This window comes from Stegodyphus dumicola, chromosome 7, assembly GCF_044657685.1.
Source record: "Stegodyphus dumicola isolate Sdum_Otavi_A_Nest chromosome 7, ASM4465768v1".
In the NCBI taxonomy this organism is placed as follows: Eukaryota; Metazoa; Arthropoda; class Arachnida; order Araneae; family Eresidae; genus Stegodyphus; species Stegodyphus dumicola.
In genome coordinates, this window is record NC_140774.1 from 208,433,789 (window position 1) to 208,460,646 (window position 26,858).

General features: G+C 36.1%; 1 protein-coding gene across 1 annotated transcript in view; it reads right to left on the bottom strand.

Moving 5' to 3' along the window:
- The window catches only part of LOC118202395 (uncharacterized), a 66,546-nt gene extending 41,916 nt beyond the window's left edge, over positions 1–24,630 (bottom strand). The window contains exons 1-3 of the mRNA XM_085821300.1: positions 24,539–24,630; positions 16,552–16,674; positions 277–305 (exon numbers count right to left, since the gene is read on the bottom strand). Coding sequence (XP_085677426.1) covers positions 277–305; positions 16,552–16,674; positions 24,539–24,623 — 237 coding nt within the window. The 5' untranslated portion in view covers positions 24,624–24,630. The remainder of the gene's footprint in view (positions 1–276; positions 306–16,551; positions 16,675–24,538) is intronic.
- Positions 24,631–26,858: the final 2,228 nt, after the last annotated feature.

A 26,858-nucleotide genomic window follows, 5' to 3' on the forward strand; every position in this document is an offset into this window, starting at 1 on the left:
ACCGGTTTGTACACACATTACACCTGAGGAAAACCATGAAAATGCCCATGCAGCCAACCTGTATGTGGCTTTCGAACCTGCAACTGAACTACCAGTGTTCAGCGACTTGGCCATAGGTGTGCTGAACATATTTAGAATTATTTGGAATAAGCTTTTTTCAGATCGTGCATTAGGACCACATTCAATTTATGTTTGAGACCACTGCTCTTAGATGACAACATACACAGAAAACAAATTGATAATGCCTTAGATAAGTTTAATTATAATCATACAAACCTCATCTGTCGTCATTCTCTCCTGAATCCCTATAAAAGAAAAAAACTAATATATTATCTGAAATTAAAAAAAAAAAAAAAAAAAAAAAGGATATATGTACTGAGATATATACTTGAAGGCCATAGTTTTAAATATCAATGGAAAGAGCAATTCATGACATACAAAATTCAAAGTTTATATATCAGTAAACACTTTGATTATGCTAAGGGTTTTTGTTTAAAGGAATGACAACTGCTGCTTTAAAGATTAGTTATCAATATGATTTGTTAATTTCACAGTGGGCAGATAAATGAGAAAATGACAGTTATATTCTTGGAGACTAACTGAAGTAAATATTATTAATTCTTTACTTACACATTTACTTCCAAGTGACTCTTCAAGACTAACAATTCTAGCATGCACGAATGCTGCAGGAACGCACAAGTGTAAGCTTTTCGTAATTGGGTAAAAATTTACGGCATCGAGAATTTAGATGAATAAAGATTTTCCCCACTATATATTGTGCAAATAAAAGAGCATGGATAACAGAAGCAGTAATAAATGCCTGGTTTGAAAATCATTTCACACCCAATGCTCGGCAATATTTGAATTCACTTGGTTTACTGATGATGCAAAAATTGTCCTGATTGCAGACAACAGTTTATCTCATACTTTACTTAAAGTTTAGTAAAAGATAATGTATTGTTATGAAATGTCCAGGCATGGTTAGATAGCTTCCCCACAAGGCAGGTTTAGGGTTGCCACATTTGTCAAACAAATTGGTGATATGCCACAGACGGATGGAGAACCTTCTGGAATGAATTCTTACTGGTTTAGCCCAGAATGTTCTCCAACACAAGCCAAAAGCTGTATCAGCCCTGCTGGTACGCGGAGACTCAGTTCGTCCATGCAGAGTTTGCGTCTCATCTGGCGAACTGACAGTCAGTGAGCTCGCGAATGTCTTAAAGTCTAGTGCCGAGCTGGTCATCGATAGCTTCATGAGAGTCTAGTGCATTGTCAAGTTTCATCTTAGAATATGTTAAGCTCCGGGAACAACTGGACTGAGTCGGAAGCTGTACTCTAGTGTATCATCGAGTGCACTGCAAGTTGTTGCATTGAAAGTCTCAAGAGCATGTGAAGTTCCAAGAACGACTGAACCAAGTCAAGAGCTTTACTCTGGAGCTTTGCCCTGAAGCTGTCTCCACCATTATAGCCTGAAGGCTGTGTCACTGATTGTGCCAGAGTGTTTATTGTATTCTTCGACTGTAAATGTGCTATTGGAGCTGTCTTGAATAATAATACTGGCTAATAAATTGTGTTTAGATACTTCTTTAAGTGTCATCGTTATTCACTCCAAATCTTCAAACCCATATGTGAAGAGAAAAACATGTCAGAAGTGTGATTTGCAAGTGAATGCTAGTGACCCGCCTGCAGAGGAAAGCCATGGCGGAGGAAATGAAGACTTTGATGGACTTCTTAGCCGAGATAAGAGCTGAAAGCCAAGATCAAAGCCAGACAAGACAATCTGCAAGAGCAACTGCAATGGATAGTAGTGAAGCAAAAGGAGATTAGAAGCGACATCATGGAGTTTAGAAAGAAAATTGTAGTCACAAGATTTTGAAATGACAGAAGTGGCATCCAAAAAATCAAAGGATGAAGAAATGAAGGAAGCAGCTGGTGAAGTGTCCGAGAAAGTCCAAGAAAGTTAAAAGAAATAAGGGATGAAACATCTTACAAGACTGAAGAAACAGAACTAAAAGATGAAGAAAAGGAAAGACGATTCTCAACCTCAAGAGTCTGAAGTTGAACTGGAAGAAAGTGATAATACTGTTTGTAAAGATGATGAAATAAAAGAAGTAGCTTGTAAAGCTTCTGAAAGAGGTGAAAAAATAATTCATAAAAATAAAGTTTGGATTCCAAAGTGCCTGAAGTAGTGATAGAAGAAAATGAAAATATGACTGTCAAGATTGTAGAAACTGATAGTGAAGTTACAAAGTCGCAGTTAGCAAGTATTGAACCATCTGAAAGTTCATGCGATGCTGATATGGAAGAAGCTGATGTACAACTTATGCAGAGGGCTCTAGTATTGCAAGAAAATTCACCCACTTCGCAATCTATGTGTGTGCCTCATAATGCAGGTTGTGAAGACAAGGACTTGATTCCAAACCAGGATACTCTTGCTTGTAAAGGATCGAATTCTATTCATGACCCTGGAGCAAACATCGCAACTGGCATTCAGGAAATAGAGGTAGCATGTAGCATCTGCTAAAAGTATTGAGGTGAACTTGTAAGGATCTTAAGTTTTACTAACGTTTATTTTATTTTAAATCTTTACTATCACTTCTTATTTTCTACTTCCAGCCAGAATTATAAGCGTGAAGGTTTTTATGCAAAGTTTGTCTGGCGAACGCCAAGTATTTAAGTGTGGCCTTTTTGCCAAGCAAGAGAGAGAGGAAGCAGTGAGTTGAAGCAGGCCGCTTACCTTAGAAGTTACGCAGTTGCTATTTGCCTTCCAGGCCAGAGGTTTTAATCCTCTTGATAAATTAAACGTATTGTAGTGTTCACAGTCTCTGTGCTACATACGCTTCCTGTTATTATAAGGCCAATCTTCCACGTGTATTATTCTAAAGTTAAATTAGAGTTTAGTTTTATTTTGATATCTTTTACGTTAGACGTTAGAGTGGAGGGTCATTGTATTCCGAAGTGCGGAAGTTATTGTATATAGAGAAAAATAAAGGGTTTTGTATACCCTTCGTCTGTATCCTGTCTACTTACTACAATTAGTGAACATAGCTTTTGTAAGCTCTCTGTTCCTAGTCAGGTCCTTGTATGTTCCCGAAGAAGGTTAGAAGGAACATTGAACCTGATAGTGGCGCCCAACGTAGAAGAATAACCATGGCCGAGTTTCAAGAAGAACCTGTGCTGCCTGCAGAAACGGCTCAGAATCCAGAAATGCCAGCTGCCGCCCTGGAAGGATTTGGGTACATCGTCCAGACCATGCGCGCTTCGATGAAACCAGAAGCAACGTTTAATGGAAACTCACCGGTAACCAGTTTTTTGGAAAAATTGGATGACCACTTCATGCTCTACCCCGTGCACGAGTTTCAAAAAGTTACCTTAGCTACCAACGCTTTGAGGGGCCAAGCGCTTAACTGGTTCAAATGTATCGGCAGAAGTCTCTTGGGTCAAGCAGGAAGTCCCACCTATACTTATGAAAATTTCAAGACTGCCCTACTAAAAGCCTTCCCTGTTGTATGGGATCGTGCGAAATTAGAAACGGGACTTTTTAGCATATATCAACAAAGAATCGAAAACCTCTCGAGCTTTATTTTAAGAAAAATTCATATTTTCAAGCTCTTGTATGGAAACCGTCCGGATCCTGAAATAATTCAAGTGATTTTGCCGAGGTTACTACCCCAAGTGCAAGACTTTATTGAATTGAGAAATCCGACTACACTGGAAAAATTATTTGAGCTAGCAATCCAGTTTGAAAGTAGAAGAACGGCGGACGTCGAAAGAAGACGCCAATATCAACAGCGAAACCAATTTGGTACACCAAGACTACAGCAAACTCAAGCACATGGCTACGGAGAAAAAGCGAATCAGTGGGCAAGGAAACCCGAGCATTCAAAAACAGCCGGCGAACGTCGACAGTTCAATAGCAACCCAGGAAAAAAGTCTCAAGGCCAGGGGAAAAAGAAGGAAAGCACAGAAAGGAAAAATAATTTAAACTAAAACGGATTTCTGCTGAAGAGAGGGTGCGGAAATCCGAAGGCCACGAAAACCCCTCTTCCTACAAGTTAAATACAGTAATGGTGAAAAATTTGACTCTTCCGAAGATTGAAGTCTTGGTGAATAATATCCCGGCCACTGCACTCCTGGATACCGGCGCGCAGTGTTCCTGTGTGGCAGAAGTCTTTTTTAGAAAGTATTTTCGCAAATACCACATATATAATGCGGATAATACGACAGTATTAGCGGCGCAAGGAAAAGAATGTAAGTGCGTAGGTAAAGTACCTTTATATATCCGTATCAAGGACAAAGAAGTAAAGGTGATGTTTTTTATAGTAAAGAATCTGCAAGCACATTTGATTTTAGGAATAGATTTTCTTCCAGACGCACAAGCTACACTGGATTTTAATGAAGCGTCCCTTAAGCTGACAATGAAACCAGTGCGTATAGAAAAGGTTGAACCGCCAAGGTTAAATCTTGACCACCTGCCTAATGACGAGCAAGATAGAATCCGACAAGTGGTAAGTGAATTTGCTTCCTTATTTAGTGATATTCCAGGATTTACTCAGGTTACTAACCATAGTATTGACACCGGAGATGCATTGCCAGTTCGTCAAAAACCATACCGGTATGATAAGAATAAGGAAAAAATTATAGAATGGCATATTACCGATATGCTACGTAAAAAGATCATAACGCCCATCTCAAGTAGTTATGCTAGCCCGGTGGTTTTATGTAAAAAAAATAATGATTATCCTTTGGAGCATCCAAAAAGGTGGAGATTCGCTATTGATTACCGTAAATTAAATTCCATAACGAAATATCCGGTATATCCGTTACCGATCATAGAAGAAATTTTAAGGAACATAAAATCAACCAAATTTATGACGACTTTAGACTTAACGACTGGTTATTTTCAAATAGGGGTGAGGCCTGAGGACGTGCCTAAGACTGCTTTTATAACCAAGTCTGGCACTTATGCATTTTTGCGTATGCCGTTTGGCCTTTCAGGCGCCTCAGCAACATTTCAGCGATGCATGGACATTGTGTTAAGACCTGTTCTTGGAAAGTCCACATTTATCTATTTAGACGATATCATTATTACTAGTGATAATCTCGACCAACATGTACAGGATTTAAGACAGGTGTTTTCTTTATTAAATGAGGCCGGTCTAAAAGTTAATGTCGAAAAGTGCAAATTTGCAGCCCCTGAATTAAAATATTTAGGTTACAAAATATCGCAAAAAGGGATCGAGACAGATGAATCAAAAATAATCGCTGTACAAAAGTATCCGACTCCAAACACGGCAAAGAAGCTCTCTTCTTTTCTAGGACTTTGTTCATATTATAGGTCCTTTATAAAAGATTTTGCGGCTATCGCTGAGCCATTGTTAAAATTAAAAAGGAAAAAGGCAAGATTCTCATGGACGGCCGAAACCAATAGTGCTTTCGAAAAATTAAAACAAGCATTAACGCAAGCCCCTGTGTTGAAATTTCCTGAAAAGGATGAAAATTTAGAAATTTCAGCGGATGCTTCGGATTATGCGGTAGGAGAGGTACTTTCGCATAATCAGCAGCCCGTGGCATTTTTTAGCCGAACTTTAAATCAAACACAAAGAAACTATTCCGCGACCGAGAGAGAGGCACTTGCAGTTCTGTTAGCAGTGCAAAAGTTCCGAGTCTATTTTGGAAAGGCGCCGATAACAGTATATTCTGATCATGCGGCGGTAACTAGATTGTACTCAGGGAAAAAGTTATCCCCAAGGTTAATAAGATGGGCACTCAAGCTGCAAGAATATAATCTGGTAATCAAGCATACCCCCGGAAAGGAAAATATCGTAGCAGATGCCCTATCACAAATTAAATTAGACGAACAGGGTAATACAGTAAAAGTTGCAATGCTTACAGCGTGTACAATAAATTCCCGAGAAACTGTAATAACCGAACTGGGTAAGGATCCTGAGTTTGGAAGTATTTATGAGTATTTGAAGGATCCTGAAAATTTTAGCCACCAAGATATTATGGAGATAAGAAATAGGGCGGCCCATTACGAACTAATAGATGGTCTATTATTTTATACAAAAACTACGAATTCCAACAACGAATTTCGACCTGTTATCCCAGCTAGTCTTAGATTAAATATCCTGCATGAGCTCCATGCCAGCCCTTTAGCTTCTCATGCTGGTATTCGAAAAACTATCCAACGCGTACGCGAGGCAGTCTACTTTCCTGAACTGCAAAAGTTAACAAGGGCGTATGTCCAGTCCTGCCCAACATGTCAAGCCGTTAATTATATTAATTTCCGCCCGGCCGGGTTTCTAAATAGTATTAAATCCGAATTTCCAAATGAAATAATTGGTATCGATTTATTGGGCCCTTTCCCAAAAAGTCAGTTAAATAAAAGTTGCTATCTCCTTGTTATGGTTGATCATTTTAGTAAATGGACCGAAATTGTTCCCTTAAAACGAGCCTCCACGAAATTGGCTACCGATTCTATTTTAAATAAATATATTTTAAAATACGGGGCGCCCCTAAAAGTTATATTGGATAATGGTCCTCAATTTGTAAGTAATATATTTGAAGACGTGTGCCAAAAACTGGGCATACGTCATTTAAAAATGGTCCCGTATCGGCCGCAATCAAATATAGCGGAACGGGTCAACAGAAATATAGTGAAAATTATCCGTAGTTATGTTAAAAATTTTCATAAAAGCTGGGATAACTATGTCAATGAATTTGCTTTCGCCCTTAGGACCGCAAAACATGATACAACGGGAAAAACTCCTGCTGAGTTATTTCTAGGCAGAAAGATTATAACACCATTAGATAAATTATTTTATGTGCAACAAAGAGCCCCAGAATTTAAAATGGGTGATATAGAAAAACTAATAAAAGAAGCAAAAAAGAATACGGAAGTAGCACAAAGAAAACAGAAGTTATATTATGATCTGAAACGACGGGGAGTAACTTATAAAGTAGGGGATGAAGTTTTAAAAATTAAGCATTCACTTTCTTCAGCACCAGAAGATAAAACTGCCAAATTTTTTCCACGATTTGAAGGACCATATGTTATAGAAAAAATAACTCACGCTGTTGTAGTGTTAAAGGCCAGAAATGGTGAAACCTGTTCCGCAAATATTGATCAAATCAAGCCCTACTTCGATCGTAATAAAATGCAAATCTTTTCAGATCTTTTGCAGGATCCGGCACGGCAGACACCGCAGGTACAAGTTCCAGAGGTGGGAAAACGACAAGTACAAGGGCAAGCCAATGAGAGACAGAAGCAAGTGAAAAGAAAATTGCCCCGTGGAAAAATTGTAGGTAAAAAGAAAAGAAGCCGTTCCACCGTCCAGAAAACAGAGTTCACGAACACCCCCAGAATGAAGAAGGGAGAAGGACAACGTATGTGAAGAGGACCAGGAGAAATGACGGCAACTATAACCCGGCTTTAAAACGGAAGATCGACTCATCCGACAGAACTCTCCGCAGCAAAAGTCGCCGAACTGCGGAAGGGCCATCAGTGGCGGAGGAAAAAGTACAAGAAAAATTTGAACGGCCAACAACGAGGTCCAAGCAGGATCACGACAGAAGTTTCCCGGTTCCGCCAAGACCAGCTGCCTTCAAACGGCCAAGACCACAAGCAGAGGAGAAAAGGAAGGTGTTCAAGGGTGGCCGTACTGGTGAAAAACGGAAGCTTCCAGAGGAAAGCACTGAAGGGCGAGCCCGTACAAGAAGGAGGATAAACCAGGCTACTGTCTGCAGCACCTTTAAAGACTGGGCCCAGAAAAGGATGTCCGAATATTACAAAGATAAGTAAAATTTTATGTTACTTTGCAAACTTAAGTTAATCTTTCATTCTTACTGCAAGTGGCAGATTTCAAGAAGTTTTACATCATGCGAGGTCTACCTTTATCGCCAAAAGGGCGAGAAATGAGTTGTGACCGATTTTCTTATTATGTTTTTAAATTACTCGTGCGTAAAACTAAAGTTGATGTAGAATAGCGTTGTGTAAAGACTTAAATATTGTAAAAAGTTATTGTATAAATTTTATTTAAAACATTCTAGCAAGAAAGAAGTTTTAGTCTGAAAGACTTTTTGAAATGTAGTATTATTTCAATGTAGAAAGAATTGGCACTTGCTTTGAAAAGAATAGAAGTTAACAAGGTACTACTAATGTATGTTTTCAAATGTGTAAAATTAACGGCATGTTGATATGTTCTTATATACATGTGAACTGTTATTTTAAATGTTAAGAAATACCGTGATATGGTAAAAGTGAAAGTAATGTTAAAAATTTGTTATTCGTGTGACTGTAAAGATTAAATCATGGCGAATATGTGGTAAAGGTTGAATGATGTAGTTAGGCTCTCTGACGCTACACTTTAGAGTTAGCCACTTTTAGAATAGTACCTCAGGGTTTAGAGTTGAAATTAGGGTGTGTTAAGAGGTCTCGTTATGTTGAATTTTAACACGTTAGTGTTTTGATTGTAGGAGGAAGTGTGGCACACGTAGACAGAAAACACATTCGTGTTTGGTGTTCTTTTACAACACATGTCAGAGAGCACGGGGAGAGATAATTAAAATAGTCATGAATGAAATAAGAATGTTAAGAGCAGTATATTCTATATGTTATTTGCAATGTCATTGTGTAACATTTCATTAAACTAGTTTTCCTTCCAGATCTCTAGAAGGAACCAGAATTGAATAAAAGCTCCTGGTTAGATGCAGTACAGATGAAAAAAAAGATTGTTGTATATCCTGGGAGCTGCTATTGTAACAAATTTCTTTCTTTTAAATTTTCTAGTTTCTAGAGAAGTTATGGTTGTAAAAGGTTGGCCTCGCGTTAGATTCTAGAGCTAAAAGTTTTCAACAAGGTTGTTTTAGACCTCAGTTTCAAACTAATTAACTCTGGCGGGAAGTATGTAAGGATCTTAAGTTTTACTAACGTTTATTTTATTTTAAATCTTTACTATCACTTCTTATTTTCTACTTCCGGCCAGAATTATAAGCGTGAAGGTTTTTATGCAAAGTTTGTCTGGCGAACGCCAAGTATTTAAGTGTGGCCTTTTTGCCAAGCAAGAGAGAGAGGAAGCAGTGAGTTGAAGCAGGCCGCTTACCTTAGAAGTTACGCAGTTGCTATTTGCCTTCCAGGCCAGAGGTTTTAATCCTCTTGATAAATTAAACGTATTGTAGTGTTCACAGTCTCTGTGCTACATACGCTTCCTGTTATTATAAGGCCAATCTTCCACGTGTATTATTCTAAAGTTAAATTAGAGTTTAGTTTTATTTTGATATCTTTTACGTTAGACGTTAGAGTGGAGGGTCATTGTATTCCGAAGTGCGGAAGTTATTGTATATAGAGAAAAATAAAGGGTTTTGTATACCCTTCGTCTGTATCCTGTCTACTTACTACAATTAGTGAACATAGCTTTTGTAAGCTCTCTGTTCCTAGTCAGGTCCTTGTATGTTCCCGAAGAAGGTTAGAAGGAACATTGAACCTGATAAACTGTACACATGATGACGATAAAGTACAGAGTGATGAACAAACCGTTTCAGATCTTCCCGTGGATAAAAAGTCTGAAAGGACTGAATGTTCATACTGTGATATACAAAACAGGAATACATCTGAGAACTGCAGTGAAAACGTATTTGACCCAGGTATAACTTAATGAAAATACAGATTGAAATTCATCCCGAACTTTAATTTGTATAATTTAAAATTGTTATGTGTTTGTGTATATAACTTGTACATAGAGTAAATAATTGTTCCTTTAGTTATGCTATTTGTTTGTTTCATTATGTCTTGTTTGTATCGAATTTGGCTTCTGACAAAGGGTTGTACTGCCCAGGATATGCAATCCTTGAGAGGGGCAAAGTTACGAAATTACTTATTTAAATGTTTCTTGATAGTTTGATATTAAATTAAATTCCACTGCTACTTTGAAATACATTTTTTCATCATTTTGTTCAAAACAGGGTCTTTAAAATGCCGTGCATAGTTTGTGAAATGCACACTGCAACTCATCTAAACAACTAAACTAATTCAAACGCACTTCAAACAAGCAGTGAAAATGATGTATTCCATGATATGCTGATGACCTCGCGTATTCGTATCAGGGTTCGTACACATTTCTACATATGGAAATTAAGGACTTTTAAGGACCATTAATGAAAAAATTAAGGACCTATGAGCAAATGAGAACTGAATAAATTCAATTAGAAATATTATCTATGCCTGAATTTCACTTTTGTAATACCATTCTAAAAATAAAATAGATCCCTAAGTATGACACATTATTATTAAACATGAATTAATAACCATGGAAAGTTTGAAATTAATTAAAGTTTGAGAATAAAATAAACTTTATGCAATTTACAAGTAGCATTAAATATTTTACACTTATAATAGTTGGACATTTTGAAAGAAGATAAGTGACATTTATATTTTACTAACAGTTAGATTTATGTTGATATTTTTATGTCTCATTTTGTCACATAGTTGTTCAATCTAGAGGTTTAGTAAATAGCAGGTAGGTTTTATGTAAAGCATCATAGGTTCAAATGAGAAGTAAGATCATAATCAGCATGATTCATAACAAAAGACTGAATGTTGTCACCGCTGTTGCTTGTCTAGAGAGAGACCTGCTGATTAGAACAAACCTGAAAGGCCTGTTGTAGGCACAGTTAGCGAGTTTTGAAAGTGTTGTTGTTACAAAACATTTATGTCTTATAACAACAAAACTCAACAAAATATTTATGCGTCATTTTGATTTGAAGCCTTCCCAGACATTTTTTCAAATTTTTATCGATTTCCTCCTCCTTAAGCATCTTTTCTAACAATCAAAAATTTGTCTGAATACGCAAACCAATGCTCTGACTAGTTTCTGCATGCTTTATCTGCTAACTTGTCAACCTCCCCATAATATACTTATGAGGGTTTACTTGATCTGCTAAAAGTTAAAAAGTTCCAAACCCCCCGACAGACATGAAGCAAATTATTACTATGTCTGAAAGTAATGATAATATCAGACAAAGGTTTAAATAAGCCTCTTATTTAAAAAGAAATTAGAACATAAAGACATGTTCTGATGCTAACAAAATCAATTACAGCTCACAGTGACGTTATTAAACAAGAACAGTCAAATTTAAACTTTTAGTGGTCAAAGATTATACAATTTAATTTTAATTTAAGCTGGCTCAGTAACTCTATCATATGAGGAAATAAAAACAGGAATTTCTAGTGAAGGCTGAAATCATGAACAACTGGGTAATTTACATAATAACTGTACATATCTTTGAAGAAAAATTTTCTTCATGTATTTAGTTTTTTTCTTCAACAGGTTTCATTTTCATTTTAGAATTTTTGGATTTAATTAAAAATTTTTGCTATTCCAAAAACAAATTTTAAAAACGTGCATTTAGAACCTTTAGAAAAAGCAGCTAATTTTATTACTTTAGTAATATGAACATTCAGAAGAAATGAAAAAATTTTAAAAACGACATTTTTAATTAACTACACTGGTTATCATAAATTAAGGAAAAATCGAAAAAATCACGATTACTGAAAAAGTTAAATGTAGAATTTTATGAAACTTACCCACAATATGCAACACATAGTAAGGTATCAAATAACATAAAAAGAAATTACCAGACAATTATGGTAGTATAGAAATTAGCACATGTATAAAATGAACAAATCGAAGATGTCAGTTTGCTATAGTAATAGTACCTTCAATAAGGAATATTGTTGCCTCTAGAAGCAATACAGCACATTCAGCGATGTGTGATGCTTTCAATTATGCGGTCTATCAGTTCCATAGGAAGCGAGAGCCATTGCTCTTGCAAAGCAGTTGCAAGTGCGGCAAGGGTCTAAGGGGGCGGATTGAGAGCAGCTACATGTCTCCCTAAAGCAATCCAAACGTGCTCAATATGATTCAAGCCCGGGGATATATAAAATGAACAAATCGAAGATATCAGTTTGCTATACCTTCAATATGGAATATGATCGCCTCTAGAAGCAATACAGCGATGTGTGATGCTTTCAATTACGCAGTCTATCAGTTCCATAGGAAGCGAGAGCCACTGCTCTTGCAAAGCAGTTGCAAGCGCAACAAGGGTCTGAGGGGGCAGATTGAGAGCAGCTAGACGTCTCCCTAAAGCATCCTAAACGTGCTCAATATGATTCAAGTCCAGGGATCGAGCTGGCCACTCCATGCGCAAAATTGTTTCCTGTTGAATATAATCATATACGATGCAAGCCCCGTGTGGTCTTGCTTTGTCATCCTGTAACAGGAAAGCATCACCTATTGCCCCGGCATATGGGCGCACATAATCATCAAGGATGTCATCTCTATAAAAATGAGCATTTATGGTTCCCCTTGGAAAAACATGGATGTCTGTGCGTCCACCCAAAGAGATGCCACCCCAAACACAGACACTGCTTCTTCCGTATGCATCTCTTTTCACGGATGTTTGACGGATGATAATGGGTTCCAGGTTCTCTCCATATCAAATAATGCCTACTATCGCATTCTAGACTAAACCTGGACTCATCCGTAAAGAGAATAGTCCTCCATTGCTCAAACGTCCAGTGGACATTTTGTCATGCACACTGCAAACGGTCCCTGCTATGGCGTGACTTGAGTGGCACGCAAATGATTGTTCGCCTCTCATACAGACCACCTCCGTGAAGCCTTCTACGTACAGTTGACATTGACACCAACCTTCCAGTGGCTGCAGCAAGGGAGGATCTAAGACTTGGAGCAGAGGTTCTATTCCTGAGTGCACATAATGTCAAATAGCCATGGGGTGTTGTCTTTTAACATCCCTAATGAGATCGGACAGGAGTAGACTTGCAATTTTAGATAACCCCACAACAAATAATCACAAGGATTGAGATCTGGGGACTTGAGAGGCCAAGCATGACCAAAAAAAGCAGCTCAAGGCATTACCAAGTGACTTAATATTCGAATTTAATAAAGAACTAGGAGATGAGTATTCTATTAATGATCTAATTGGCGTTTTGCACAAACAGTTAATGGCTAAAGAAAAAAACAGAAATGCACTTTCGTAACTCCCCAATACCACACCCAGATACATTTACTAATTCCAGGCTGGCTGCCGCACAATTAAAAAACAAAAAGTCCCGTCTCATGACAGCTTCCGAGTTATGGTTTATTCGGAGGAATTATGCACACAGAAAAGCACCAAAAGCATCGCATTAAACTTACAAATATAGATGGAAGCTTTAATTGTGAATTATTTTAGACGAAAAAAATGTGCTTCTGTTCTTCTGTAAGTTGAATGATTTGCACTGCTTAAACCAATTAAAAGATCTTGTTATTTTAATAAGTGATATGGTTATAAACTATAAATCTTGTCTATGCGAAAATAATTTGGATGAAATCCATTTACTCATTGGAGTTGACTGTGCGGGAGAATTATTAACGAGCAGAGCTTAAATTGAGCCAGAGCCCACCAGAGCCTGACTCCAGTACTTCTCAGTTTTTGAGATAAATCATTATTTTAGCCGGAATCTTGAAAATGGAAGGGCTGTGGCACTTCTTTTCTGCAAGTGAACCGCAATTTCAACAGAAAAATTTTATTTTAATAATAATTATGCCTTAAAAAACTATTCTAACTTCTGAATGGAAGCCTGTTTTCCCCTTGGACACAGCTTGAGACTTTTAAGGAAACAAAAGCACCCACCAACATGTCAAAAGCTAATTCTCCAGTTAGTGCGATGATTTATGAGAGCGAGAAAACTTTTCATTCCTGAAAATGCTGAAAGTATTTGGACCTTCAGCAGACTTGTCTACTGGTCTGATTCCATGGACGCACTGTACTGGATCCAAAGAGAAGGCCCTTGGCAACCGTTTATATCTAATCATGTAAATGAAATTAGAACTCTATTAGAATCCAATAAATGGAAGTTTGTTCCTGGAACTCAAAATTCTGCTGACATATCATCAAGAGGTTGCTTAGTAAAAGCCTAAAATACTAAAGTTGCTACTAAAGCAAAATGGCACGAAGGACCTCCCCGGCTTAGATATTCTAAAGATAAATGGCCATATTATGATCTGTCACCTGACGAATATATGGTAAATGCAGAAAAGAAGAAAACTGCAGTGTCTCACATGAATCAGAGTAATGGAAATTATTATAACCATATACCCTCCTATGAGAAAATAAATAGAATTACTAGCTGAATATATAGGTTTTATAGGAATTCTAAGACACCTAACAAAATTTCAGGAGAACTATCTACTGAAGAGCTTAAAGAAGCTGAAATTACAATTTTGAAAAAAGTTCAAGAAGACTGTTTCTATAGTGAGAAAACTCAGCCATCTAAAATCATTGTCGACATTTACAAACGCTGAAGGAATTTTGAGAATTAAAACAAAACTCCTTTTGAGAGACGACGATGAAAATTTCAGAGTCCCGATTGTTCTACCATCTGATCATCATGTAGTCAAGTGTCTGATTCTGTCTAAACATCAAGAACTTGGTCATCGTGGAGTACAGTCACTAATAGTAGCTTTGAGGGAAAATTATTGGATACGGAAAAGCAGACGAAGTATAAAAGCAACAATCATTGTTTGTCAAATATTTAGAGTCAAATCCCTTGATATTTCAGCAGGGATGCTTCCTGAAGATCGTGTAAAAAATGCATGCATTTTCGAAATTATTGGAGTGGACGTAACATGTCCATTACTACTGAAAGAAAGAAAGTATGGATCCTAATTTTAACCTGCGCACTTTATAGAGCAGTACATTTAGAACTTCTGACTTCTCTGTCAACAGACAATTTCTTATTGGCACTTAGAAGATTCATAGCTCGTCGTGGTCGCCCTTTAGTGATATACTCAGACAAAGCAACTAACTTTACAGGAGCTGAAAATTTATTGAAAAATGACGATCTGAAAAGATTAAAAATATCTATTTATCTTGCTACCTGGAAATTCATTCCTCCAGCAGCCCCATGGTAGGGTGGCTTTTGAAAGAGGTTGATGGGTTCTTCTCCAGCAAATTCTGAAAAAAGTTTTAAGACGAGCATCTCTAAAGAAAACGATCTGAAAAGATTAAAAATATCTATTTATCTTGCTACCTGGAAATTCATTCCTCCAGCAGCCCCATGGTAGGGTGGCTTTTGAAAGAGGTTGATGGGTTCTTCTCCAGCAAATTCTGAAAATAGTTTTAGGACGAGCATCTCTAAAGAAAATGAAATGGAAACCATTCTCTGTAACTGTGAAAACTAACGAAATGCTAGACCTCTAATCTATATAGTGAAGATCCAGAGGACTTACATCCATTAACACCTGATCTATTTTTTGGAAGAGAATCGCCTAAGTAATACAACTGATTTTGATCAAATAAAAACTACTATCGAAGAGTTGAAAAACAGATTGGTTTACAGAAAAAATCTGATGCCTGATCTTTGAGTCAGTTTTCGAAATGAATATATGGGACAATTGCACCAAAGGACAATAGCTCGAAACTGAGTTTATGTCCCTAACATAGGAGATATTGTATTAATATGGACTGATAACCTCAAAAGTTTAGGGAGGGCGTTTAGGGAGAATATTATCGATTTACACCAGCAAAGATGAAGTAAGCTACAACTGCCAAAATTAAAATTAAAGCAGGACTTGTGACTACACCCATCAAAAGACTGTCTTTAGAACTGGATGGTCGCCAATGTGGAGAATGTTATGTTAGAAGGAGAGCCTTCTGTGAACCAAAGGAATCCCAATTACCATCTTGTAACAACTAGACGTGTTGTTCAACTTCCCTCACGTTATGGACAAAAAGGTGTTAAGTCCCAGATCAATGTTCCCAAAACTCAAAAGGTGGAGTGTTAAAAGCAGGGCCTTTAAAATGTTGTTCATAGTTATCGTTTGTGAGAAGCACACTGCAACTCAACTCTTCTCTAACTAAAATGCACTTCAAACGAGTGGTGAGAATGACGTATCCCATGACATGCTAACGATGTATTCTTGAGAGACAAAATTTTAATTGTAATTTTTAATGTTGTTTTAAATATATTCTAGCGTCCGTCTACGTGTGGACTCTTAATTTAGTTATGCTGTTTTTTATTTGAATGCTGATTCATCAACATCGAAGGAGATACAGTCACCCCAGTGGAAAAAAAAAATTTGCAGAATTTTGATATTCCTAATGAAATAAAAACCTTTAAAAAAGATAAAAAATTACTAAGTTAATTTTTTAACAATTTAATGTAATCATTTGGCTAATGCTATTGAAAAAACCACGGACAAGTACGATCATATGCATCTGCAATAAAATGAGAGTTTAGCAAGTATTTTTATGAAAATAAATTTTTAGATACATATTTTCACATACATTTAAAATGCAGCTGTAGCTGCAGGATCAATAATAGTTATGAATACTATTTACAAAATATAAAATCCACTTGATGTTTAAAGATAATTAATAGTTTCAGATAACTCAAACTTTCATGATGACAGTGCATAGCATGAGTGTTTCACACCAAACAAGACTGAGTACTCTTTTATCAGATTCTCAAAACAGAAATATGCTAACCTGCTTGTTGCATGTCTTCTATGGAAGACACGCATTCTTCCTCCAACACCTCTTCTTCAGATGTGTCCTCTTCCCACGTGTCTTCCTCCTGTGCGTCTTCTTCCTGCATGTGTTCCTCCCGTGCTGTAATTACAAATTTCTTGATATAAAAGCAATTTTTTTTAACTGTGTACACTAGTAATAATGTTTTATTTCCTCAAAATATTTCTCAGACTACAAAAATCTAATAGAAAAATTAGCCCAGCATAATTTTCCACGATTTTCAAACTAAAAGCCAAGGCTCAATAAAATTTTAAAGCTAGTCCATGAAAGGAAAGTTAAGGTGAAAGGAAGCAGATAGGCAAATATGCATTGGCCACACACCAGCATCATTAAGATCCTATTAATTACGAAAAATTATTGATAAAATTCATAATTCTTTCTTGATATAAAGCTATATCGTGTAGTAAGAAAGAAATCATAAAATAAGAGGAAAAATATACGAAAATTATTTAATATATTTTACAAACCAATTATATTATTTTTAAATATATAAATCTTTATACAATAATTGCAATATACAATGGAAGACTTAAGTCAAGCTAATAATTTACATTAGTAAACAAGAAACAAGCTGAATACTTTAGAATGAAATTTGAAAGAATGAAGAATTTTAGATTAAATATTTTTAAAAATTGCATCAGCTGATTAGACCACAGCCATCACATTTTAAGTGATATCGAACTTTATGTGCGGTAAGAATCTGTGCTTCTTGAAACATGTTTATAAAATTAAAAATAACAGCAGCACAAAAAATAATAAAAGCATAAATCTAATAACAATCTTTTTTAAAAAACTTTTGCTTCTGATTATCTTAGCTATATTTACATGCAGTTGTTTGTATTATGATTATGTTGTATGCTGTATATTATGTAAAATGTAAGGAGTTCAATGAAGATCTTTCTTCTAGAAAGGGTTGAGGCAAGAAATGGGTTGGCATTACTTGCTACAAGCCCAAGGGCAAAAGCACTCGTGCCCATGACCAACTTTATACTTTGCCAATTTCAACATTTCTATAACCCACAAACCTATCACCTTCGCTTTTCAACAGCATTTAGACAAAGCCTCTCCCAGACAAGCAAGACAATAGAGTTATATTGCTCAATTTTCAACAAATATTTGCTTTGTCAATGCAGAAGGAAGTGTTGTTGCAGATGCTCTTTCCAGAATTAATACCGTCTCCAACTGATTATGCAACTAGTGCAGAATTTTAAGATGATGAAGAGTTAAAAATTTTAAGAAACAACCGGAGGCTAAGAATGGTTCAGATTCCCATTCAGGCACTGACAAATTGATTTTCTGCGATGTCTCTGCAAACAGTAACCGCCCATACATCCCCTCAAACTTTCGCAGACAAATATTTTCCTCTATTCCTACCCTTTCTCATACAGGGATTAGAAGCACAAGAATATTAATCATGAAAAGATTCATGTGGGCAAATTTCAATAAGGATTGTCAGTTGTTGTGAAATACATCATTCAAACATTAAACACAAATATCTTCATTTTGATGTACGAGACACAGATGGCGCTGGCTGTCATTGAAGTAGAAAGAAAAAAAGGGTTTTTCCCTTTCGACCTTCGTGACGTGAACTGATTAAGATGTGTAATAACTTTCGGGGCGAGAAAAATTTCCCGACAGTTGTTAAAAAATGTATATATTTTGTAGTGTAGAGAGAATATAATTAGATAAATCAACTTCTTAGAGTTTTTATTCAGATTCAACATCACACTACCCAGGTAAGGGAGCAAGTTTTGTCTTTAGTTTTTCTGGATTGCTCGGTATCTTTGATGAGTGAAGGAAGTATTTTTATTTTAATGATATTTAATGATAAGACTATGTTTTAGTAATAACAGTCAGTTATAGTGTAAGGAATGCATGGAATGCCAATGATCTAAGGTTCAAAGACATACAAAGTTGGCTGTTATGGACTTCAACATTCCACCTGAATGTTTTCAACACGTTCACATTGGTTTTGTTGGATCCTTACCTTCATGTCAAGGTTTCAGACATTTACTAACGATGATTGATAGTTTTTCAAGACGGGTTGAAGCTCTTCCTATGGCAGATCAATTAGCGGAAACAATTGCAAAGGGGATGATCTCAACCTGGATTTCTTGTTTTGGAATACCACAGCATATTACTTCTCATCAAGGATGTCAGTTTGGAAGTCAACTCTTCTCATCTTTGAGCAAATACTTCAGTTTTCAAAAATCCAAAACAGCTGCATACCATCCACAATCGTATGGATTAATTGGGTGACAACTCAAGATGGACCAACTCAAGATCATATGGACTAATTGGGCTTGAAAATCTCATTTACAACAAAGAACAATCTTGAGTAGACACTTTACCCTTGGTTCTTCTGGGATTATGCTCTGCACTGAAAGAAGATACAGGATACTCTTCAGCAGAGCTTCTTTATTCAAGTGCCCTCTGTTTACTTGGAGAATTCGTCACCATGATGCCTAATGTCACACACTCAGAGTTAGTGCAAAGTATTATTCATAACATGAAACTGTACAAAGTATAATCTGTAACATGAAATCTTCTCCAAAGACTACCCATGGATATTCAAGTGTATTCATTTCAAAATGCATTTTGAATTGCTACATGTTCGTCTACAATAACGCGGTCACTAAATCCAGTTTATCTTTGGCCTTATGTTGTCAAACACCGAGCAGTGGTGTAGCGAGCATAACTGGCACCCGGGGTAAATACCTTTTTGTCTACCCCCCAAAAAATACAGTTAAAACATAGATAATAACAAAACATTTCAGAATGAAATAGTAAGGAGTATTTGAAGTGCTACACTTTGGTTTGGAAAAACATTTTCTTCATAGATCTGTAGTGGAGTTTTAGGTTCAGTTTCTTTTCTATTACGGAATAACATCTTGCAGACATTCGCTGTTCTAAAGAATTATGGAACATTGCGAGTTCGGTATTAAACAACCATGTAATCGACAACCTTTTTAACAAAAGGAAATAGAAGATATTATAAAGGAAAATTATAACGTTTGCAAAGTTGGGAATATGCAAATTTAGTCTGTAACGTCGGAAACTATGCATTTTAGATAAGGAGCGACCTGTAGCATTCCTTTTTAGTAGGAGACTAAAAACAACCGGCACGTATTGAATGCTTTGTCCCAGTGAATATACGATCTCTCAGCAAGATGACTTAGTTGAATCGGTAACCAGGAAGACCATGAGCTGTTTCCAGAATAGTCAAATGCAATCCATTGTAGCGGAAGCTTTACGAGTTTCCCAAAATGTCATTTCCAGATTATGGAATCGGTTTTTGGAAACGGGATATGTTTGAGAAATTCGGGACAAGGTCGTGTTATTGTTTTAAAATAAAAAAACATGAGTTATATGTGCATTTCATTTTAAAAAAAGAAAAATATATCTCTTAGAGAGAAATAAAGTGGTCAGAAAGAATGTTTTGTATGTGGAAATATTTGGTTGAAGCACTGCAAACATTTTATTACACATTTTATCAGACAAATCAAGAAAATAAGTAATTAATTATATTGCAATAATTATTAATTTTAAATATATTTTCCAGAAATCGATCGAAATAAAAACTGAAATTTTCTGTAAAATAAAAACTGAAATAAAACTAAATAAAAACTGAAAATCTTGTTTGGAGACTATTTGGCGCCCCGCTGTGAGCAGCGCCCAGGGTGTCATACACCCCTTTGCCTCCCTTCGCTATGCCACTGACACCGAGCACCAAAGTATTTTGGCATTGAAATTAAAGGAACCGTTAAAAGAATTTCAGTTGATATGTTGAAAACCATGTTTTACCATAAAAGACAATGATGAGCAGCCTCTTGAAACCCACAGGGAGATGGATTATCCAGATCCGCTCACACATTGCAAACCTCCGTGTCAATCACAACCATACCACAAGCAGTGGAAGGACGTTCAGGTTTTCCCCCCATTTAAAGAATTATGTCTCCTAATCATTTTCACTGGGAAAGGAATGTGTAGTGTCCTATATGTTTCCTCTTCTTATCTTAAATGTCTGTACATTTTAATTTTCATAAGATGGCAACATAGGATTGTTGCCCAGCAACAACTGGTAGATTATGCGATATGATTTGATGGAAAAATAAACGACTTGCGTTCTTTTTCTGAAGTCATCGAATTTTATTCATTTAAAAAAGTTTATTACAGGTAATCTATCTTTGCAATGAAGTCCTAAAATGAGAAGGCTAAAATCGACACATGATACCTGTTCCATACTTGTAACTTTATCGTTTGGCTGAACGAGCACTTTCCTGCTGCACTTTTGTTATTGTGCATTTATTATGTTAATAATCCATTAGATGTAAAATCTGGCAATTGGAAACAATAATAAATTTAGTCTGTGGTAATTGGTAACTGATATATTCCACTACATGATGAATGCTTCCTCACAATATGTGCTCACTGTAATAACTGCTTCTATTCTCACTAAGAATAAATAATTAAAGGGTAGAGTTAATAAACGCATCTTATTTCTTACTATGCTAAACTACACATGCTATCTATGTATCTGTGTAGTGAGTGCCTTAAGCCACATTAGGCTCCAGAACTGCAGAAAACCAGGTCCAAGGTTTCACTGAATATAATGAACACTGCAGTGTGTGATCCACTGCTGAGCTAAAATTTCTCTGGGATATCACCTGTACCCTTCAACGAGATAATCCAACACCAGTGGCCTTACCATGCAAGAATTATAGCATTCGCCGACAATGTGGCATTTGTGATCAATGGAACAAGAGACTCCCTACAGGATAACTGCAACAAAATGCTTTCCATCTTCAGTACTCTCTGTAAACAGATCCAATTTCAAATCTCTCAAACTCTCAAGCTCTAATAATTCCTAAACCTGGCCACAATAAAACAAGAACCCCAATTATCAAAACTGACATCCACAAAATCAAATGTGTTTGCACCATAAAATATCTGGGACTCACCACTGACCACAAGTTCACATGGATTCCACACCTTTGAGAAAAGCGTACCACCACTGCAAAAACTGGAAAATCTCTCAAACCCATGGAAGGATACCAGTGGGGGCTCAACCATCATATAATGAAGCTACTCCTTAAAAACATAATTAACAAGACAGTCAACTACATGGCAGCCATATGGGCAGACTCCATGACTTCAAGAAAACAAAAATTATTAAATTCCATCTAACGCCCTATTAAATATTACAAGAGCTTTTCAAACAACATCCACAAACACACTCCAAGTCCTGGCGGAAGTGACACCACTCACAATAGAAGCAGAAATAGAAGCCACCACAACTACCATATTACAATTGAAAAAACCAGCAACCCTCCAAGACAAGGTATTCTGTCCTGATCAATATGAATACAAGCCAAAGAAATATCAAACTCACCCAGCCAAGACTCTCAAAAACTTAAGATGTAATCTGATTCAGCCACCTTCAAGACACCAATCTCGTTGCCTCACAGATGGCTGCAGCACCACCATAAGAACAAGAAATAGACCCTACTTTGAATTTCAAAGCCACCTAAGAGCTGACAATAGTGTATATCAGGCAGAACTCAATTCAGTATCAACTATCTCCTACAAGAACAAACCAATAATATCCACATAGTGACAGACAGTCGATCATCAATATATGCGATTAAAAATTCATGCACCACCTCAGGAGTTGCAGAAGAAATACAAGATACCATCACCTCCAGAAACAAAATCTTTATCATCACCTGGACAAGAGCGCACAGCAATTGTGAAGGCAATGAGAGAGCCGATTTCCTCGCCAAAGCAAGCCACAATGGAACAGCTTGGAGATGAAATAAACATGCCATGGCCACAATCGGCCCTAAAATAGAAATTAAAACAGCATGCTTAACAGAATGGAAACTATAATGGTCACAAGGAATAACAGGCAGATGCACGCACAGCCTTCTACCACAGATAGACGAGAATGGCACCATATCCAATTTTTACCTGTCACAGTATTATCTCCGGCCACAGCCCCTTCCCCACATATTTTAGCAAAAGAAATCCCTCTACATCAGATGTGTCTGTATGTGGGGAGAGGGGTGATCCAAATCATTACCTTCTATAATGCCCACTAACATCAATTCATCATGTACAACACCCCAGTCAATCAGGAGTAGAATTCCAAAGGTTCAATTAAACATCGATATTCCTATAATAACATTAAAGAACTAATTGACAAGCTACGTCAACATGATCTAGAGCTGCGCCAGCCCCTAAAAAAAAAAAAAAAAAAAAAAAAGGAACATCAAACAAGATGCACAACATTACTCAATGTGGCTCAATGCCCCAGTTTCTCAAGTTTCCACGGATCCATTGCTTCACAAACGATGCAAAGCAATGGATAATATCAAAAATCAGTAATCCACTGCTTCATGTGACATAGTACTCAGAATCCCACTGATACCATGTTCCACCAATTCAAAGAATAGTGTCCCGGCCAATGTTTCAGTGATTATCATGATTATGAACTCAAAGTATTACTAATGGTGACTAACTGCTCAGCACCACTCAGTGATTCGGTGTTTGAGTGATTAAGTGAATACAAACTCAGTTTCATCAGAGGTGACATTCATCAATGCATTATTTCCACAGCACTTCTCCATATAAGGAGTGCCTTCAATAACAATAAAAGCACAAAAATAGCATACCCATCACCAGAGACAGTGAACTATTTACTACTAATATGAACTCAATATCACCTAAATACAAATTACCATAAATATTATATTAACACAGTGCAACAATTACGAAATCATGAATAATTTTTTATACTTGTGAGCTGCTAAGTGCACTCAATATAATCCAAAACTGTGAGCTGCTAAGTGCACTCAATATAATCCAAAACTGTGAGCTGCTAAGTGCACTCAATATAATCCAAAACCGTGAGCTGCTAAGTGCACTCAATATAATCCAAAAGCCAATGTAAAAACACTGCAATACCACTACAACCACTAACCAACGTAAATATGACTTAAATCCACTATAATCAATCAATAATGTATGCAATCCAGCTCCAATGTAAAACTTCAAGTACAGCAATGTTACCATCTATTCAATGTATTCATAGATGTAAAAATATACTAAAAATGTAGCCTTTTTATAAGATCTTAAATAAATGCCTGAAAAGGGCACTTGTGTTCCCCGCAGTGGGAACGGTTCTCTAGAAAGGTTAGTGCACGGGAGGTCTATACCATTTTTGTCAATGGCGATGTCATGGTGCCTCCCCCCATACTTGTTCCTGTCCTACTGAGCTAAAATGATGAAATCCCCAAAGCAAAAACCACAATACTATCAAAGTGTTTGCGGAGATGCACGTATTCTTGTGAGGTTAGTGTGTTAACCTTTTGACAGTCATCCAATGAGTTACCTACATTCTAGTTATGCATCGTAGTAGGCAAAAACTTGCAACACAAATTTGCGACTGACAGATATGCATGCTGAGGAAGAAATAATTGCTTAATCTTACAGCTATGGAAGGTTTAATAAATAGGCTTATTTTAAATCTTAATTTAATTGCGCTTATATGGTCAAAGGACACAATACGTCATCTCAATCTTCTTCCGTTTTTTACAGTTCTATGAATTGGCATGTAAAGTAATGTACAACTGGACACATAAAAACGAAGTGCATAGTTTCAGAATTATCACCATTACATGATTTTAACATAATTGAAAGGACTCTTACAAAATGATACAATTTGAATATTTTTGTTGATTACCTGGTTCTTTCATTAATTTTGCATTCTGAAAGTAGGTTATTGTATTTAAATGCTGTAAACCTTTAACTGTTTAACATACCTATTTTATTTATTCCTTTTTTACAAACAATACACTCAAAAATTAATATACATTGCTTTTGAAGATATCATTTACAATTTTTATTTTTGTCTTTTTAATTATCATATCACAAATATGCTAACCTGCTTCCTGTGCACGTTCCTCTTCCTCTTGCTCCCTGCGCTCTTCCTCCTCTCGCTCCCTGGCGAGCTGTCGGAGCTTTGTCATGATATTGCTCCCTATAAATGAAAATTTATTCATCACCATTAACAACAAAAATTTTAACTAAATGTGCCATGAATATATAGTTGTAATTAAAACAAGATAATTACAAACTTCTTAATGTAAAAGCAGCAGTTATTTTGGGGGGAGGCGTTAGCCCAGAAGGGCCATTAATTTCATTTTGGCATTTTGTGTTGAAAACTGTTGAAAAAATGTTGGTTTACTTTTCAAACTGCTGTCACCAAATATTAAAGACTTGTACTATATTAAAAAAATTATGAAGAATCTGCATAAATGTATGCATGTTTCTTGCATTGTGATGAAACAACAGTAATTAGAGCTATCAAATTTCGAATAACGGACGTTTCCATCTGTATATGGGCATCTGGAAGGCCAAATTTGGAATTTTTTTTATTATCCATTTCATATTTTGTAAATTGTACATGCTTAAAATGTAGGTAAATTGTTAATGCTATTTAGCCCAAAAAGGGTTATTAGTCTCGAAATGAGATTTTGTGGTGATTCACTATAAATGACATATCGCGCTTCATATTGTTGCTACCAAATATTTTCACCCTGTCTCATTATTAAATATTGAAGAGTCTATATGTATGTATGCATATTCCTTGCATTGCCAAAAATATCGACGGTATTTACAGCCATCAAATTTTGAATAACCTAGTCCTCCACCCAAACGTGTACACCTGGAAGTCAGAATTTAGAATTTATTCAACTGTTTTTATTTCACATTTTATAAACGTTTAATGAATTTTTAATTAACTATGTCAACAATTTGAATACGAACAGTGGAAACGCTGTTCAAATTAAAGCATTTTTATTTTTATCTGCAGACTGTTGTCATTCAAAAAGTGGAGGATGTTTATCTTTCAATTTTAACTTCGAAACTGGGTTCTACGAAAGTAATGTGTTGCTTCTGCCTCAAATAGAAAACTTTTATCTTCCACTTGCTAGCATATTGCCATTCAGTTAAGTCTAAAATACTTTCAAATTTGATCTAGACATTTATTGCATAATAAAAAAGCAATTTAAAAGCAATAAACACAGTTATGAATACATTTTTCTACTTTTTAATGATACTGATTTATAAAAACATGCATTAAAATCATGAGATGTCTAATTAGAAATATTCATTAGAAGAGAAGTAGAATTTTTATTATCCATTTCATATTTTGTAAAATGTTAACAAATTTTTAATTAAAAAAACTCAAGGATTTCAAAGCAAGCAATGGCAGTATAGAAAAAAAATTATCTCCAGCATGTGAGACTGCATATCGGTAATTCTAAAGGATCTGCTCATTTTAAAATTATTTTGGGATATTGCTGTTGAACTCAATTTTATGGTTTAAGTGCAAAGAACATGATATTTAATAATTGAAGGTAACCCACAAAATATTTAAAAAAATGCCTCTTTGGGCATAATGTAAAATCTGAGTGTACACTAATAATAATGCTTTATTCACCCAAAATATTTCTCGAAAATAAGCCCCAGCATTATTTTACACGATTCTCAAACTAAAAGCCAAGGCTTGATGAAATTTTAAAGGCAGTCAATGAAAGGAAAGTCAGAGCTGGCTCCGGTGCTTCTTAGTTTTGGGAATAAATCCTAATTCTAGCCAGAGCACACTGGAGCTTTAAATAAGAAGGCTTTGGCACTTATTTAATGTAACAGAACAGCAATTTCAGTAGAAATTTGATCTTGAAAATTTTATTTTCAGAAATAAAATTATATTAAAAATTGATTCTAACTTCTGAATGCATAATTCTCTTTCCTTGGGAAATGAGCCCTTGTATGGAGGTGAAGATTTTTAAGGAAAGAGAAGCCCCCACCTACATGTTAAGGGGTTATTCTCCAGAAAGTACAATTAACTTATGAGAGCAGGTAAATTTTTCGTTCCTACGCTAGTGTCTTCCTGCGGAAAATAGCACATGCAGACTTTTGGAATGATGTAATCAAAGACGGGAAATGAAAATTGTCACTTGTTACTTTTTTTTTTTCAACTAACCTTCGGATTCGGTGAAAGTTTGTTCTCCTGTCATATTCTGCTTGACAGCTAGAATTATATTCAGAGGAAATCATAGTCAGAAAATGTTGGACACTTCTTTTTTTTCATCCGTTAAAATTTTCTCTATATTCTGCTGCTGGTTATAACATTCTCTATACTTTCATTCGTGACGCTTTAACTTTTTTAACAATTTTTATTGGTGTGCTGGAAGAAGAAT